The sequence below is a fragment of the Carcharodon carcharias genome, chromosome 2 (genome assembly GCF_017639515.1).
Source record: "Carcharodon carcharias isolate sCarCar2 chromosome 2, sCarCar2.pri, whole genome shotgun sequence".
Lineage (NCBI taxonomy): Eukaryota > Metazoa > Chordata > Chondrichthyes > Lamniformes > Lamnidae > Carcharodon > Carcharodon carcharias.
The window spans coordinates 118,578,837-118,597,526 of record NC_054468.1 but is presented as its reverse complement, the minus strand read 5'-3'; the positions used below and the strand labels follow the sequence as shown (position 1 = coordinate 118,597,526).

Below are 18,690 nucleotides of genomic sequence, written 5' to 3'. Positions count from 1 at the left end.
ATAGCAGTGACCCTATAAACTGAAAGGGTCTTCTAATGAGTAGTGCATTTCTGATAGTTCTGAGCCTCCCTTCTTCTACTAAAAGCAACATTTCCAGACTCCTGCAGCTGTTCCACATCAGCCTTCCTCAGCGCAAACTCATTTCCTGGCCTGCCATGCAGGCTGCCTGTTCTTTTCACCCCAGTTTGCTCTATATATTTTATACTTCTCAGAACAATGCAAAGATGGCAATACTTTCTCAGTGTGCAACAGGTTTATTTACAAAAGTTTTAAAATATCTCTGCAATCACAAGATGTCTGGACTCATGCTCACAGCCCAGCATCTATCAGCTTCTGTGGTGCCTGTTTACTTTGCTCTGAGTCCACAGCCAGACTTAACCAATCAAGCACAGTGAGCATAGATCAGTTACCAGACTCACATAATCAAACACTGAATAATGGAACCCTGCAGTGCCTTTGTAAGTTTTGCTTCCGTGAGAACATGATGCTGAGAAGTGAGTATCTATGCAACAAAAGTGCAGAATGGTTGGATCTTTCGAAGTCCGGAGCCTGTAATGTTTACCTTAGCAGGCAAAAGCAAATGCTTACTGCCTACTGCGCCAACTAGGAACAGCTCAGTTTGTCTTCTGGGGCACCAGAACGGTGATTCCCAATGAGCCCACTGGTAGCTTCTGTGTATCGGCAGCAGGGGGGGAAGGTGGTTAGGGTGGGGTGGGGGGCGGTGTTGGGAGAGAGAAAGGTTTTGGGCCTCAGTGAGCAGTATTTTTGTGGAGCCAGAGCACTGAAGGCACGGTTGCCAATGGTAGAGCAATTAAAATCAGGGAATGCGGGAGAGGCCAGAGTTAGAGGAGCAGAGATATCTCGGAGGGTTGAGGGGCTAGAGGAGCTCACAGAGGTAGGGAGGGGTGGAGCCATGGAGGGTTTTGAAAACAAGGATGAGAATTTTAAAATGGAGGCTTTGTTTAACCAGGAGCCGATGTGGGTCAGTGAGCACAGGGGTGATGGGCGAATAGGACTTGAGCAAGTTAAGAAATGGGCAGCAAAAGCTTTAGTGAAGAAAGAATGTGGGAGTCCAGCCATAGAGTGTTGAGTCGGGCAATGTTAAGGAGGTGGAAATAGGTGGTATTAGTGACAACGAGGGTATGTGGTTGGAAACTCATCTTGGGGTTAAATATGACACCGTGATTGCAAACAGTCTGGTTCAACCTAATACAATTGCCAAGGAGGGGAATGAAATTGGTGGCAAGAGGACCGAGTTTGTGACTGAGACTGTGATTGTGACTCTCCGCCTCCCTTTTTTACTTTAACACCCTCCTTAAAACCTACCTCTTTCACCAAGCATTTGATCATCCTCTTTTGGTTTGGCATCTATTTTCATCTGTTTATGCCCCTCAAGCACACCTTGAGACTATGTCGATGTCAAAGAAACTGTGGAAGTGTGATTTGTTGCTACTGCTTGTTCTGTGAGGACAATTCAGGTTCCAATTTTTTGAGGCGGTAGTTCCTGAGAATATTTTTTATTTCCCAAATCCACCCCAAAATGGAATACTTCAAAGGAGAAACCAGATTTAGATTTCTAAGTTATCTATTCCCCAGCACTGATGTTACTCACCTTAATGAACACAATTCACAAACCTGTTTTCAATTACACAGCGTAGAACAGTGTAAACAATAAATTTTAATACTGGTAGACGTAAACAGACAGAATGTTATAAGAATGTCTCACTTTTCAATGCATCTATCCTTCCTGATCCATTTCTCACACCAGTACCATTCACCGTAGCTGTCGGGGGCACCTATAAGCAGAAAGGAATCAGAGCATTTTCAAATTGAATTTTCCATATTGTAATGATTGCTTTTGTACAAAGTTACTCATAGCAACAAACATTTTGGAAACATACAACATAACACAGAGAACTAATGATTGCAAGAGCAGGTCAGAGACTGGGGGCAGAATTTTACGGCCCGTTTCAGCGGGGACAGAACTGTAAAATGCAGCGAGACATTCTAAACCCCATTGACTTCAGCAGGAACGTAAAATCCCACTGCCGTAAAATTCTGCCCTGGGAATTCTGTGGAGAGTAACTCACCTCCTGACACCCCAAAGCCTGTCCACCATCTACAAGCACAAATCAGGAGTGTGATTGAATACTCCCCACTTGCCTGGATAAATGCAGCTCCCACAACACTCAAGAAGCTTGACACCATCCAGGACAAAGCAGACTGCTTGATTGGCACCTTCAACATTCACTCCCTCCACCACTGATGCACAGAGTGTACCATCTATAAAATGCACTGCAGTGACTCACCAAGGCTCCTTCGACAGCACCTTCCAAACCCATGACCTCTATTATCTAGAAGGGCAGTAGGCAGTAGTAACCACCACCTGCAAGTTCCCCTCCAAGACACACACTACACTGACCTGGAACTATATCACCGTTCCTTCACTGTCAATGGGTCAAAATTCTAGAACTCCCTTCCTAACAGCACTGTGGGTGTACCTACACCACATGGACCGCATTGGTTCAAGTAGGCAGCTCACCACACGCCCACATCCCATGAATGAATAAAAAATTCTGTAATCCTGCATATAAGAAATCTATGGTTGTAGTATATATAGTAATCAAGGAGGGATGTTCATTAATTATAAAATTCTTGAAAAATCTGTGCAAAATATTGCCAAATAAATATGTTCAAATTTTCAATTTGTTAATGGAGGAGTACATCCCTGTTTCTGACAAGGATATAGACTTCTTACATCTTTCCTGATCTCCATAATAATTGTTGCTTTAAGGGTAAAATTGCTTGTTTCATGATTTCAATGTTTGAGTATATTTTACTTTCACTTTTCACCCGTGTGCCAATCATTTATTAATGTACAAGTGCAACCATATGGGTTTGGAAGAAAATATTGTTGAATGTAAGATTAACTTCACACCCTGGCGCAAGCAGGAAACACTCAAGTGGGATATGTGTGGGGGGAATGAAGGTTAAATCCTATTCAGGCTAATAAGGTGAAATTCAGTCTGCTCTGGTGTAAATGTTCTATAAATATAAGAAGGCCTATACTTGGCCAAATGGGGGTGAAAGCAAGTGAAAGCTGGAAAATCAGTCAACCTAAACGAACAAGGAGTTTCATACGAGCATTGGCTGGAAGTCAGGAATAATCACAAAGATGTTCTGAATGAACCAGAATGCTTTAAGCATTCTCTCCACCTGACTGTAAAACTCTAATCATATTATAATAAACTCAGCTCTTCAATCAAAGCCATCAAATGTTGAAAGTCGAGACTGGACAACAGCAATGCAGGCAAACGGTTTCTTGTTAGAGAACAGCCTTTCCCAGAATCGGTAGAAAAATAAAAATCACTGACGTAACAAAACACTTATGACAAACACCCCAATTATGATGATTGTGTGGCTCGGCCTTCCAGCCTGTCCCTGGATTGTTGATGAAAAGTTCTTTCACTGAAAATGATCAATAAAATCTCAAGGGAGTGTTTCAGGAATTAATCAGTCAATAATGCTGTGGAGAGTTATTTTCAAATTCATCAGTAATATTGTTCTAAAAAATTGATTTGTGTCAACTGTACAAGACAGTCTGCTTCCTGTCGCAGAAGGGTCAGTCACTGAGGGTACACAGATTTGAAGTGTAGTCTCTGTTGTAATGTAGGAACCACTGCAGTCAATTTGCACACAGCAAGCTCCCACAAACGGCAATGTGATAATGACCTTGGTAATCTGTTTTTTGATTTTGATTGAGGGATACATTTTGGCCAGGACACCATGGGAAGAACTCCCCTGCTCGTCTTCAAAATTATGCCATGAGATTTTTTGCATCCACCTGCATGGGCAGACAGGGCCTCTCTCTAACAAAAGACAGCACCTCTGACAGTGCAGCACTCCCTTAGTTCTTATGAAAGAGTGGGACAAAATAAATAGAAGCTGACTGTTCCCAGCAAGCTGAGGAGCCTAGAAAAAATGCTATTGATTAATTGTAGCATGAGAAAGACCTTTACAAAAAGATTTATTTCAAGGGTTGGTGAATAAATTGGAAACGAGAATAACATTGAAGATTAGATTGGATAGGTAGATTTGCTTCTGATCTTCCTCACACACACACACGCAAATGTTTCTATACTCAGCACCAGCCCATTGCTTTTTTCAAATTCATTCACAGGATGTTGACATTGCTGGCTGGGCCAGCATTTGTTGCCCATCCCTAGTTGCCCTTGAGAAGGTGGTTGTGAGCCACCTTCTTGAACTGCTGCAGTCCATGTGGTGTAGGTACACCCACAGTGCTGTTAGGGAGGAAGTTCCAGGATGTTGACCCAGTAACAGTGAAGGAATGGCGATATATTTCCAAGTCAGGATGGTGAGTGGCATGGAGGGGAACTTCCCGGTGGCGGTGTTCCCATGTATCTGCTCCAATCTGAGTTACTGTCCTGGCTCACTTCCTGTTGTGCCTGTTTATCTTCTAGTCTGCCCATGATTCCCATACCCAGGTGGCTTTTGATCTTTTGTAATCCCACCCCACTGCCCTCCCTCCCGCCTTGTTGAAAGGGTTTAATGGCCAATGCTTCCTGCTGCTCCAGCACCCCCTCCTCCTCCCCAGCAGATGTGTTTTTAGCCTCGGCCTCTTTCACCCCACCTCCCGGCTGAGATTGTCTGCAGTCTACACATTATCCTGTTCCCATCCTCCGCTCCTCTTTCCACCTGGCTCCCACTCTCCCTGCACAACTTCTTCTTCCATCCACCTCTACCCACCCCCCAACCTTAGTTCAATTATCGCTCAACCTTCTAGCCTTGTTTGACCTGAAACATCCTCTTGAGTCCCCATGTGCAGCAACTCAGGAGGTTGACTCTTAAACAAAATAGAAGATGCCAGGACTAGGCTTGGGAGAGGGTGAAACGAATGACATGATCCGGTGAGTCAGTGTTTTTCCTTCCACAAAGCTGGTTTACACTTATGCATAAAATTAATCTTAGTAATTAAGTTATAATTGTGGTAATTAAGATAACACATGAATGACAGTCAATTTATTTTTGTTTGTCATGACAACGTAGGACAGCAGTAGCTTTGAGGTTGCAGGGTGGTTTATGTGGCTATTTCATATCTATAAAGATTTATGGGAGACTAATATTTCAATAACCTCTGTTTCATCTTTTCGTCAGCCTATTTTTGGGATTAAAGCTGTTGGTGACATACAGCCCACTGCGATCTTCTCATTTGTTAAAGACAGGCTGTGCACAAAGTGCTACCATTAATCAATCTCCCACGGTGTTGCAAACGAGGAGTCAAGACAGCAGATCATCTTCAGGTGAAGGAGGGGTTTGGAAAGCCAGAATTAATTGGACATGTGTACATAGACATAATTCGGCATCCGCTTTAGAGGCATGTGTACAGTCCTTAGTTTTGTAAAATACCTTGATTTCATGTCATTATTTCTAATTAACTGGCACAATTTACTGCATTAAGAAAATAGAGATGTGGTGTTGCTTGGATCATAGGGGTTACTTTGTAGCCCAGGCAAAGGAGCTGAGACACACAGAACTAGGGTGCTACAGTGCCAGATGTGGCAAGAGGGTGGAATTACAGCATGACAAGTTTACATAGGAAGTTTCAATTATAAATGCGGTGACATTGGAATTTATAAGAGGTAAAGATGGTACAAGAGTGTAACAATTCTGCGAGAGTGGTACCAGGAAAGTGGGGTTAAGATCAAATCAGGTCAGCCATGATCTTATCGAATGCTAGAGCAGGCTCAAGAGGCCTAATGGCCTCCTCCTGCTCCTAATTCATGTGGTTATCATTCAACCTAACATACTTAAAAGTAGTAACTGGCAAAGGGCCTGATGTCAAACATCTTAGAATGCTGAAGAGAGTTACGCTATTACGTGAGCCTTGGACCTCTCCATTCAGTTACAGGGATCATTCCTTGTGCCCCCTACATGTCCTCCATCCCTACATGTCCACTAGTTACAAACTTTTCTCCCAATTGCATTTTTTGTATAGTTCATTAGTTATGAAAATATTGTCCATGCATGGCTCAGGAATCTTCCAGTTGGCTAATCGCCATGAGTGTATTCACTTTTCAATTGCCCATGGGAAGGCAGGCACCGATGAGTATGTAAGTGTGGGGCAGCCAATGGCTGGAGTGTGTGGGTGTGGCAGTTGGAGACAGGAGGTCATGTGATGACTGTGCCAGTGGTGATGGAACAGAACAATCCCAGCATTCTCAGTATCAGTGAAAGAGATTTATTTCCTTTCCTGCACAAAGGATACATAGAGTCATAGGACAATACACTTGGAGGCTATTCAGCCCATCGTGCCTGTGATGGCTCCATGAAGGAGCTATCGAATTAGTCCCACCTACCCTGCTCTTTTCCAGTACCGTACAAAAATTTCCTCTTCAAATATTTATCCAATTTCCCCTTTTGAAAGCTCCTGTTGAATCTGCTTCGACTGCCCTTTCAGGCAGCATATTCCAGATTACAAAAACTTGCTGCATCATTTTGTTCCCCTCATGTCACCTCTGGTTCTTTTGCCAATTATCTTAAATCTGTGCCCTCTGGTTACTGATCCTCCTGCCACTGGAAACAGTTTCGCCTCATTTGCTCTACGAAAGCTCTTGAACACCTCTACAAAATTGTCCCTTCACCTTCTCAGCTCCAAGGTGAACAACTCCAGTTTCTCTAGTCTCTCCACAAAACATGAAATCTTTTTACCCCTGATACCATCCCAGTGAACCTCCTTCTCAAGGGCAGCATTATCCTGTCTTCGTTCTCTGTGTGATTGTGAGACTGAAGCCGAGAGGAGACCACAGCAGTGATGGAGGAAAAAGTAGAAAGAGCTGAAATTAATCAAGTGGAGAAAGTTGAGTAGACAAGGAAAGAGATTTGGGCAGTTTCTGCCTGGCAAAGACAGTGAGTTGTTTTACTGAAATGAAAACAGAAAATGCTATTGAAACCCAGCAGGTCTGACAGCATCTTTGGAGAGAGAAACAGAGCTAATGTTTCGAGTCTAATATGACTTCTTCAGAACTGAGAAGGTGGGAATGTGATGGGCTTTATGCTGTTGAGAAAGGGGGGAGGGTCAGGTGGAGCAAAAGAGAAGGTCAGGGATAGGTTAAAGGGCAGAAGAGATTAAATGACAAAGATGTCATGGAACACAAAACAAAAAAATTGGTAATGATAGTATTGAAAGACTAAAGCTTTGGTCCAGAGTACGTATTAATAGCAGAACAAAGGTCAGCAATAAACGTCATGTGTTCCAAGGCATCTTTGTCATTTAGTCTCTCCTGCCCTTTAACCTATACCTGACCTTCTCTTCTGCTCCACCTGACCCTTCCCCCTTTCACAACAGCATAAAACCCATCACCTCAGTTCTGAAGAAGCCATATTAGACTTGAAAGGAGAATAGCAGAATGTGTTAGTAGCAGATAAAAGGTTGGCACTGTCTGAAAGCAAAAACATGAGAACAAGATACAGACAGGCACTTGGTGGGAAAAAAAATCAAAATGGAGAACAGAGTTCATGGTCTGAGGTTGTTGAACTCAATGTTGAGTCCAGAAGGCTGCAAAGTGCCTAATCGGAAGATGAAGTGGAATATTGGCTCATGATTTTCGAGCTTCTGGGCATCTTAACTGGAAAGGCAAGTGGGGCCGGTTACCCCAAAGATACACTGAGGAACACCCCCCGTCCCCCCACCCAACGTCCCCAGGTTAAGGACTGCATGGCAATTGCCCAGTAAATTCTAACTTCTGTCAGGCAATTGCCCTGCAATTGAAACCACCTGAAAGTACGATTAAACTTCAAATGGTTCCACCTGACTTACCAGAATAGTTACCCAGAAAACATTAGAAGAATTAAAAGCACTTTGAACTCCTGGGTAACTATAATATTGACTCCCCACAGGACTCTCCTCACCCTCCGACCCCCCATGGAACCCCCATTGACCACCTGACTCCCCAAACCACCAGTCTTCCACCATCCACTAACCATTCAATTCCCAACCTGAGCACCCAACACCCCCCCAATCCCTCAACCATCCTATCACCCCAGCCCCCCACTCTTCACTAAGCACCTGCTCCCCATCCCTCAAACTGACAAACCGAACCCCTCCAGACCGACCTCACCCCACCACTAACCACCTAACTCCCCCCTCCAATAACCACCCAAAACCCACCCTCACCACCCCCCACCCCCCCAATCATAACCATTTTCCTTGTAAACTTCTCTTTGGTTTCTGAAAGTGGCAGGACCTTTACACCTACCTGATTTACGACAGCGAGTGCTGTAAAAAAGAAGGTATGGCTTCTTTACCTTCGACTCTCCATCCCTTGACTGAAGGCCTCAGGAGTGCAGCCCTACTCAGTTCTTTCTGACCTGAGTCAGAAGGTTGAGCAAGAAAGGAGTGGCCAGCTAAGAAACTAGGAGCGGGGTGGCAAACCAAGTGTGATTGCCACTCCATGGATGTTCACACCCATTGTAACAGGGCAAGGTAGAAATATGAGCATCAGGTATAAGAGTGGGTTGGTGAAGGTAATGCCATTGATGTGGTGTACCTGGACCCCCAAAAGGCATTGGATACAGTGCCACACAACAGGCTTGTGAGAAAAGTTATTGCTCGTGAAATAAGAGGGCCAATAGCAACATGGATACAAAATTGGCTGATGTTACGACCACAGCAGATGTTAATTGCTGAGCAAACTACATCTCAGAGGGAAACTTGGCTTATGGACCATACTTTTTTTTTGCATTCTGGAAATGAGGAGAAAACATACTGATCTCAGCAGCAAGAAGTCCAGAAACACTTCTGGGATTTTAAAAATTAAAAGTAAGAGTTTTATTAACAAGAAGAAATCAAAACTTAAGCACACAAGATTACAGTTACACAATTTAAACTAGTCTTACAAAACATACCCCAAAAGACTCCTACTTGGTTGGACCCACAAATAAACACCTTCCAGGCAACACTCCCTTATAGATGTTTAACTATAAAAATCCAGTAATATTACCAAAGACAAACTGCTGTAGTTAAAGGCAAACCACACAACCTCTTAAACTCTCTTCCACTCTGCTGTGGAAACTCAAAACTTCAGAACAAGACTACATTTTGCAGGCCAAGGCATTTTTGCTTGACTGGATGGCAGATTCAAACAGCATCTTCTCCCAGCCTAGAGCTGTTTCTAGGTCTTCCTCACCCAGCCAACAGCCAACAGCCAACAGCCAACCCCTAAGCTCTCCACAGAAACTCTAAGATACTTTTTCCCTGCTTTCATCTCAGGTTCCATTGTTCTCACACCTCCTTGAAGCTCAAATCCTTCTAAATATAAAAACTTTCATGTTTCTATTTCATCTCTGTTTTCAGGTCAATAAAATGTAACATACCCTCTTCTGTTTACCCATGTTACCCATCTTACTCCTGTAAGATGCAAAAATGTTTCTTATTACTTCTCACTTCCCTTTGATATTCAAACAAACTCTCAACTTATCTAAAAATACAAATGTTAGATCCAACCTATTTACTTGTAACTCAATCCACCATAATACCTCATCACAAATGTACGTCTCTATCCTTTCATGTCTTATAGCTCCCAGACAACTTGTGTCTAGTGACTTTTCCCCAGCTTAATCAAATCATTTACACACACAGCCCTCTTCACAGAATAACGCAATATTCCCAAAAAATATTTTTTAAAAAACATTCATTCTCACACTGAGTAATTGGAAACAGTGAGTAATGGTTAATGGATATTTTTCAGGCTAGAGGAAGGTTTGTTGTAGAGTTCCCCAGGGGCCGGTACTGGGACCTTTGCTTTTCCTGACATATATTAAGGATCTAGATCTTGCTTTGCAGGGGACAGTTTCAAAGTTTCCGGATAAGGCAAAACTTGGGAGCATTGTAAACTGTGAGGAGGACAATGTAGAACTTCAAAAGAACATAGACAAGTTGATGGAGTGGGCCAATAGATGGCAGATGAAGTTCAATGCAGAGAAATGTGAAGTGATTCATTTTGGTTGGAAGAACATGGAGAGACAATATAAAATAAGGGTACAAATCTAAAGGGTGTGCAGGAGCAGAGGGACCTGGGTATATAAGTGCATCAGTCATTAATGGTGGCAGGACAGGTGGAGAGAGCAGATAATAAGCTTACATTATCCTAGGCTTTATTAATGGGGGCATAGAATACAAGAGCAAGGAGATTATGCTGAACTTGTATAGGACACTAGTTAATTGGAGTGTCGTGTACAATTTTGGGAGCCACTCTTTAGGAAGGCTGTGAACACATTGGAGAGAGTACAGGAGAGGTTTACAAAAGTGGTTCCAGTGATGAAAAACTTCAGTTATGAAGATAGATTGGAGAAACTGGGACTGATCTCCTTGAGGAGGAGAAGGCTAAGAGGAGATTTGATGGAGGTGTTCAAAGTCATGAGGGGACTGGACAGAATAGATAGGGAGAAACTGTTCCAACTCGTAAAAAGGATTGAGAACGAGATTTAAAGGATTTGCAAAAGAAGCAAATCGGATGTGAGAAAATCTTTTTCACACAGCGAGTGGTTCGGGTCTGGAATGCACTGTCTGGAAGTGTGGTCCAGGCAGGATCAATCAAGGTTTTCAAGAGGGCATTAGATGATTATTTGAATAGAAACAATATGTAAGGGTACGGGGAAAAGGCAGGAGAATGGCACTGAGTCATAATGGTCAGTGAGCAGGTGCAGACATGATGGTCCAAGTAGCCTCTTTCTGCATCATAGCAACACTGTGATGAGAGAAAGGTGCTGAATTGAAATGGCAAGTGACAGGAAGGTCGATTTGCAATTGTTTTACTGGTCTTGTACAGTTATTTTAGACCCATCATTACAAATACAATACTGATATTTTCCAATAAAGAGGATTAAGCTTTTTCCATTTTATTGGTTCTTTCAGGTTTGCCCTCTTAATACTAGATTCTCTAATCTATTATTAATCTTATCTTCACAAAACTTTTATCTGGAACATGTAACAAAGCCAAAATTTATGAAGAGTAAAAATGTGATGTCTGCATTTTGATTGGGTGTAAATATTTATAAATACTAAAAAAGTACTTCCCAATAAATATCAACTTCTCCTATATCTGAACAACAGCAACCATGAAAATGAATGATTGTTCCCCGAGTCCTGACAGTTACTAAACTGTACAGCGTGCATTGTATAATTGTGTATTTCCTACCTGTTTACTGCTGTCATTGCCATCACTCCTCTGTTTTAGCTCCAAAGTTTTGGAAATTAGATTACATCTCAGAGCTGTGTTGAGTCTAGGCGTCTTATATCCAGGGAAACCACTTTCAGTGTATCCTAAGGCAAATTTGAAATGAAGTAAGTATGAGGAATCTGACATTAAGATGGTGGGGGGGGGGCATGCTGGGGAGTGAATGATAACATCAGTTAGACTTGCAGATCACAAAGCATAGAAGAAGGATTAGACGAACTAGTAGATAGATTAGTAATAGCAGGCATGACATTTGGATGAAAGCGAACATTCGTTTTGCCAAAGCGTTGCATATCTCAAAATCTCCAAGAAATATTCATATGGGGAATGGAAGGGAGAGCACAAGGATGGGTGGAAGAATTCCAGTTTTAGGAAGCATAATATCTGCAGATGGAAGGTGCAACAAAAATAAGTACGAGGATAGCGATGAGAGAGGTTATATTTGGTAAAAAGAGACAGTTGCTAACTGGAAAGCTAAATAAACAACTCATGGGACAGAATTTTCCTGTTACCATGCAGGGGTGCGGGCCCCACATGTGAAATGGCGCACGGTAACGTCGGGCGAGCGTCCTGATGTCACTGAGCACCATCGCGATATTTCGGTGGGCAGACACGTGATGATCTCAGATGTGCGCCCGCCATTAATTAACGGGCCACTTAAGGCCCTTGAGGTACCAACTGAAGGCCAAATTTACAGAGCCCGGTGCAATTTTCAGATCGACGCACAGGCACAATGGGCAGGCGGGTAGGACACATTTGTATAAACCTCATCCAGGAGCGGGATAAGAGGGGTCAGTGGAGTTGCAGATGTGCTGTATCAGATATTTATTTTTGAAAGTTACTGATACTTGCCTGTGTGAGCAGAAATACTTCAAAACTCATACCAGCTGCTGGGATAGGACTCACAACCTTCAGGTCAGCACTCTATAGAGAATATCCTTTTTGGGGCCTGCAGGTTTAAGGGAACCTCCCCTTAGCCTCCACTGGAGCACCTCCTCTGAGGAGAATGGGAGGGCCAGAAGAGGGAGGAGGCCAGGAGTGTACATTCAGCCTCCAGGGGTGCCACCTTTGGGAAGAGAGGTGCAGGCACAAGGGGTGCAAGGCCAACAGGAAGTCCAAGGCGGAAGGGGCCACAGAAGACACCACTATCCTGCTGCCAGGGTTTACAGGCGGCGAAGCAGCTACCTCAATATGTCTGAGGTGCAATGCCGAAGGAGGCTCCGTCTCTCAAAGGAGACAGTCAACTGTATCTGCCAGATGATAGGCCCTGAGATCTCTGCAAACCATGTGGGTGGACACCCCATGTCAGTGGCTCTAAAGGTCACAGCTGCCCTCAACTTCTATGCCTCTGGCTCCTTCCAGGGCTCGGTGGGTGATCTTTACGGTGTCTTCCAAACAGCTGTCCACACTTGTGTCAAGGAGGTTACAGATGCTCTGTTCAGGCATTGACCTTCATCCACTTCCGTTGGGACCAGGCAAGCCAGACACAGCGAGCCAGAGGATTTGCCACGATTGCTGGCTTCCCCCGTGTCCAGGGTGCTATAGACTGTACACATGTGGCCATCAAGGCACCAGTGGGTGAGCCCAGTGCCTTTGTCAACAGGAAGGGCTACCACTCATGAACATGCAGATAGTGTGTGATCACAGGATGCAGATTCTACAAGTCTGTGCAAGGTACCCAGTCAGCTCCCACGACGCCTACATCCTCAGACACTCCCAGGTGCCGGGGCTCTTCAGTGCTCCAGCCCGGCTGGATGGATGGCTGCTGGGTGACAAGGGCTATCCCCTCAGAAGGTGGCTCATGACACCTCTCCGCCATCCAAGAACAGAAGCTGAGCAGACGTACAATAGGAGCCACGGCACCACAAGGGCTGTGGTGGAGAGAACCATCTGTCTTCTCAAGATGCACTTCCAATGCCTGGACTGCTCAGGGGGCGCACTCCAGTATCCCCCAGATCGTGTGTCGTTGATAATGGTTGCATGCTGCACTCTCCATAAATTTGCGCTGGAAAGGGGCGGACGCTGTGGGCGAAGAAGATGTAAACGCAGTAGCTGCGGCTGCACACGATGAGTCCAGCAGTGAGTCCGAGGATGAGTGTGCACAGGGAAATGCTGAGGGGGTAGACGCTGACCTGGGCATACTCCAGGGAGGCAGGGACACCCGGGAGGCTTTAATCCAACGAACCTTCAGCTAGAACACCACAGGTCGACCTTCAACACATGCCAGGGCTGCAGGCTCCATACTCGATACATGAGTGCTAAATCTGCCTGGATGGGAACATTAACTAAGGGCCTTGTTAATAAAGCTCAATGTGCCACAGCTAGAGTATTGCGTGCAGTTCTGGAATCCACATTTTAGGAAGGATGTGTTGCAGTAGAGAGAGTGCAGAGGAGATTTACCAGGATTTTGTCTGGGCTGGAGAGCTTTAGTTATGAGGAGAGATTGGAGAGATTGGGGTTATTTTCCCTGGAACAGAGGAGATTGAGGGGGGACATGATTGAGGTGTATAAAATTATGAGGGGCATAGATAGGGTAGACAGGAAGGAACTGCTCCCCTTGGTAGAGGGATCAATAACCAGGGGGATAGATTTAAAGGAAGAGGCAGGAGGTTTAGAGGGGATGTGAGGAAGATTTTTTTCACCCAGAGGGTAGTGGGAATCTGGAAATCACTGCCTGAAAGGGCGGTAGAGGCAGAAACCCTCATAACATTTAAGAAGTATTTAGATGTGCACTTGCAATGCCATGGCATACAAGGCTATGGGCCTAGTGCTGGAAAATAGGATTAGAATAGTTAGGTATTTGTTTGACTGGCACAGACTTGATGGGCCAAAGGGCCTTTTCCTGTGCTGTAGACCTCTCTGACTCTATGACTACGACTATGAGTATTGATTTTACTCTTTTGAATTCCCTCCCTAAAGTTCTCCTTCTTTGCACTTCTTTCTCCAGCTCTGAAAACCTTAATGTTCTTCTTTTCACACTCAAGTCCTCAATCACGCTTTCTAACTCTATTTACCTGGTTTAGTGTCTGGTTTCATTATTCCTGTTTGTGAAGCACTTATTACCTTAAGGCCACAATGTAAGTTGTTGTTGTGTGTTATGAGATGCATTGCTTCCATTTGCAGTGAATGAACGCAAAAGAATAATAGCACTGGGCATTTTCAAGTTGCCATGCATTTGAGCAGATCTGAAATTCTATTAAACAAATGGCAAGACCTGCAGCCAGCCATTTTTAAAGATCATGTACGCGCTGTAGTCCAATGCTACATACTTCTGTTAGCTGACTTAGCCAGATAGAATTATAGAATCTTCGAATGGTTACAGTGCATTCGGCCCATCATCTTTGTGCTGGCTCTCTGTAAGAACAACTCAGCTAGTCCTGCTCCCCCACCCTTTCCCATAGCCCTGCAAATTATTTCCCTTCAGGTGCTTATCCAAGTCCCTTTTCAAAGCCCTGATTGAATCTGCCTCCACCACACTCTCAGGCAGCACATTCCAGATCCTAAACACACACAGCGTGAATAACTTATCTTCACATCACTATTGCTTCTTTTGCCAATCATCTTAAATCCAACCGTTCTGACAACAGTTCTTCCTATCTGCTCCCTCTTCAGAGCAAGATGATGGCAGAGTGGTAATTTTACTGGACTCGTAATCCAGAGGCCCAGGCTAATGTTCTGGGGACAGGGTTCAAATCCCACCACAGCAGCTGGTGGAACTTAAATTCAATTAATAAATTTGAAATATAACAAGGAGCCAGTCTCAGTAATAATGACCATAAAATCATTGTTGATTGTTGTAAAAATCCATCTGGTTCACTAATGTCCTTTAAAGAAGGGAATCTGCCATCCTTACCCTGTCTGGCCTACATGTGAGTCCAGACCCTTGGCAATGTGATTGACTCTTGAATGCCCTCTGAAGTGGCCTGGGAAGGCACTCATTTCAAGGGCAATTAGGGATGGGCAACAAATGTTAGCCTTGCCAGAGATGCCCACATCCCACAAAAGAATAAAGAAAAAAAGGACCCCTCATGATTCTGAGCACCCCAAACAAATCTATGCAAACAGTTTTAATTTGTCAAATTATAATTTAATCAGCATTTTCCTTAACAATTTAAATCAGCATCAGTTCCAAAGTCATTGTTCCACCTCCTGAATTTCATACCTTTGGGAACATTGGAAAGAGCATAGGAACAGGGGGAGGCCATTCAGCCCCTCGAACCTGTACTGACATCCAATTAGATCATAGCTAATCTGCAACTTAACTCTAAATACCCGCTTTTTCCCCATATCCTTTAATAACTCTGGTTAACAAAAATTTATCAATCTCACATTTAAAATTAACAATTGATCTAGCATCAATTAACATTTGTGGAAAAGAGTTCCAAACTTCTCCCACCCTTTAAACATGGAAGCGTTTCCCAACTTCACTCCTGAAAGGACCTGTCTCTAACCTTTGAGACTATGCCCCCCTAGTCCTAGATTTCTCAGCTAATGGAACTTAATTCCTTGAAAGTTAATCCTTGGAGTCCTGTGCAACAAAATATCACTGCTGAATATCACTATCTTTCTCCCCAGTCATCCTATTCTGCCTTGTTCTAACATTGAAATACCTGTTCAAATTTTATTTGCCTTACTTGTCTGCAAGCTTTACCATCGATCGAAACCCAACACCATATTGAGTGGAGGAAACAACAGGCTGATTTTCTTGCCTTTATCAATAATAAGTTCACTTGCTTCCTCTAATGAACATGTGCTTCCAGTCGCAATATGAAAGGCTGGTTAGTGCCGAAAAAGTGGGCACTGCATTTTTAGGCCTTTATCTTTCAGATTTCCTTTTCTTGCCTGTCTGCCATTGCTTCTGTCCCCGAATGCTTTCCCTGTAGAATACTTCCATTTTCAGTATGTGCCTTCATGCAACACTATAAAACCCCTCTGCGATGAATAAGCAATCATCTGTTTTTTCAACACAATAAGTGGAAAAAGACTTTCCAGGTTTTTCACTAATCTGGATCACTCTCTGTTTTGATTGTAGATTTTAAGGTTGCTACCATCCCTCTCATTGCTAAGTGTCTTTAGTTTCATCTTCACACTTCTTTTTTCCTTTATTATTTCATGGGATGTGGGCCTCACTGACAAGGCAGCATTTGTTGCCCATCCCTAATTGCCCTAGAGCTGGGTGGCTTTCAGAGGGCAGTTAAGAGTGCTGTGGGTCTGGAGTCCATCTAGGCCAGACCAGAACAGGTAAGGATGGCAGATTTCCTTCCCTAAAGGACATTAATGAACCAGATGGGTTTTTACGAAAATTGGCAATAGTTTCACAGTCACTGTCCTTTCAATTTCAAATTGATTAATTGAATTTAAATTCTACCAGATGCCAGGGTGGGATTTGAACTCATGTCCCCAGAACGTTATCCAGAGCTTCTGGGTTACTAATACCAGTGCCATTACCACTATGCTACCATCTCCCCATCACTGTCACTATCACTGACACTAGCTTTTCACTCTAGATTTATTTAAATTTCACGGCTGCTTTGGTGGGTTTGAACTCATGTGCCTAGATCATTAGTCCAATAAGATAAAAATGATATTTCTGTGCCCATAACGTTGGAGCTAGCTAAACTTTACACAGTTCAAAAATGCATCGATACCAACCATACAAAGGGAAGCATTTTTAAAAATCCAATTTCATAAATGTACAATGAATTTGCCAATCAACATTAGGTAAGATGTTCCTGTCTATGAGCTACAGTGTAATTCTCACCAAAATGAGCTAGTTGCACTCCTCTAGTTAATAAGTTTGCTGAACCCTGATCTAGACTGACATCCCAGTGCATTACTGAGGCAATGCTGCACTGCTGGAGATGCCCTTATTTCCATTGAGTGGTTAAACTGAGGCTCCTCTGTCTGCTCAGGCAGAGATAGAAGATCACATGGCTCTATATAAATACTGTTATTTAGTCTTCTTCCTTTACAGAACTGTTAGCCCATGAGTCAATATCAGCCGAGCTGATTTTCTGTGATGGGATCAATCTATTCATGTGTATTTTCCATCAACAACTTTTTATAAAGAATATCAGTCTCAAGCACTTTATTGTTAAGCACTCTGAGATATCTCTTTCCATGTCAAGAGCACGATACAACTGCAAGCTGTTGTTACACTAATCTAAGTGGACACTTCATTGCAGTAGTGAAGGAATTGCTGTCTTTGGGAATTATTGTGAGACCATAGCTCTATCTGCCTGGGCTCAGGTGAGTGGAAGAGACCCCATGCCACAATTTGAAGAAGAGTCTGGCATTGTCATGGTATCCTGGCCAAGATTCATCATTCAATCAACACCACCCAAAAGGATTTGCTGATATTTTACCTCAATTACTGGAATCTTGCTGTGCACAAATTGGCTCCAGTGGTGGGGGGGTGGGGGGAACCAACAGTGATGATACAACAACTTGCATTTATATAGCACGTTCAGTAAAATATCCTAAGTCGCTTCACAGGAGCATTATCAGATTAAATTCAAAAGCCACTCACTGGTTTTAAATATTTTGGAACATCTCAGGTGGGGGAAGGGCAGCATGAGAGGTGCTAAATATATAAAGGCAATCTTACTTCTTTGTCTTTCTCCTCTACCAAATATTTTAGCAGACTGGTTAAAGAATAAGCTTCAATAATTAGAATGAAAGAAAGGGATATGGGGCCATGAGTGAACTCAGACACCCATCTGATTCTCTCCATTCAGCAAATGGCGTAACTATATAGCTTATTATATTAACCATTTTCAATATATTTTTCAACAATAAGAATATAATACTTCTAAGTAGCTCGGAATACATACTAAACATTCAGAGGATTAAGTCCTACAGGTGTGTCTCTCCTCCTACAACAGAATGGAGAAATGTAAACAGAACACATAGAAATCCTCTCCATCCTCTCCCCCTTTTCAATACAAAAGCTTCTGATAAAGAAGGTTCCATAATTCACTCAACCAGCACACCAAATATTAGGAGAAGGGAGTAAACAAACATGGCCAGATGAATAATTCCATGGAGTTAAGAGGCACAATTTGAATGGCACATTTCTGTAGTGCAAAGCACATTTAATTTGTTTGTGCTCCTTCAGTTTACATCCTCCTCTCATTAAAACACAATAGATGCTGCTGGGTATGGTTCCACAAACAGAGTAAACTCTAAAACGCCTGGCAAAAGGCCAGACTTTGTGCGTGTGTGTGTGTGTGTGTGTGTGTGTGTGTCAGTAGTGTCAGGGCTTGACCATGTTGTAAGATACACTAGATGTGTACACGCACATACATACAAAGAGTTAGGCTTTTGTTTAATTTTATATGAATAGTTTTTGCTATATTGTTGCTGATAAATGTCTTGTGGACTTGCACAGAAACTAGAATTAATAAAATATAGAAAGTTGCTCATTCCCAGGAAA

The 18,690-nt window shown here is 43.2% G+C and overlaps 1 protein-coding gene across 3 annotated transcripts in view; it reads right to left on the bottom strand.

The window, feature by feature from the left end:
- LOC121272372 overlaps positions 1 to 18,690 on the bottom strand; it is a 131,842-nt gene that overhangs the window by 28,591 nt on the left and 84,561 nt on the right. For all 3 annotated transcript variants that reach the window (XM_041179034.1, XM_041179020.1, XM_041179026.1), the window contains exons 9-10: positions 11,217 to 11,341; positions 1,727 to 1,796 (exon numbers count right to left, since the gene is read on the bottom strand). In XM_041179034.1, the coding sequence (XP_041034968.1) occupies positions 1,727 to 1,796; positions 11,217 to 11,341 (195 nt within the window). The remainder of the gene's footprint in view (positions 1 to 1,726; positions 1,797 to 11,216; positions 11,342 to 18,690) is intronic.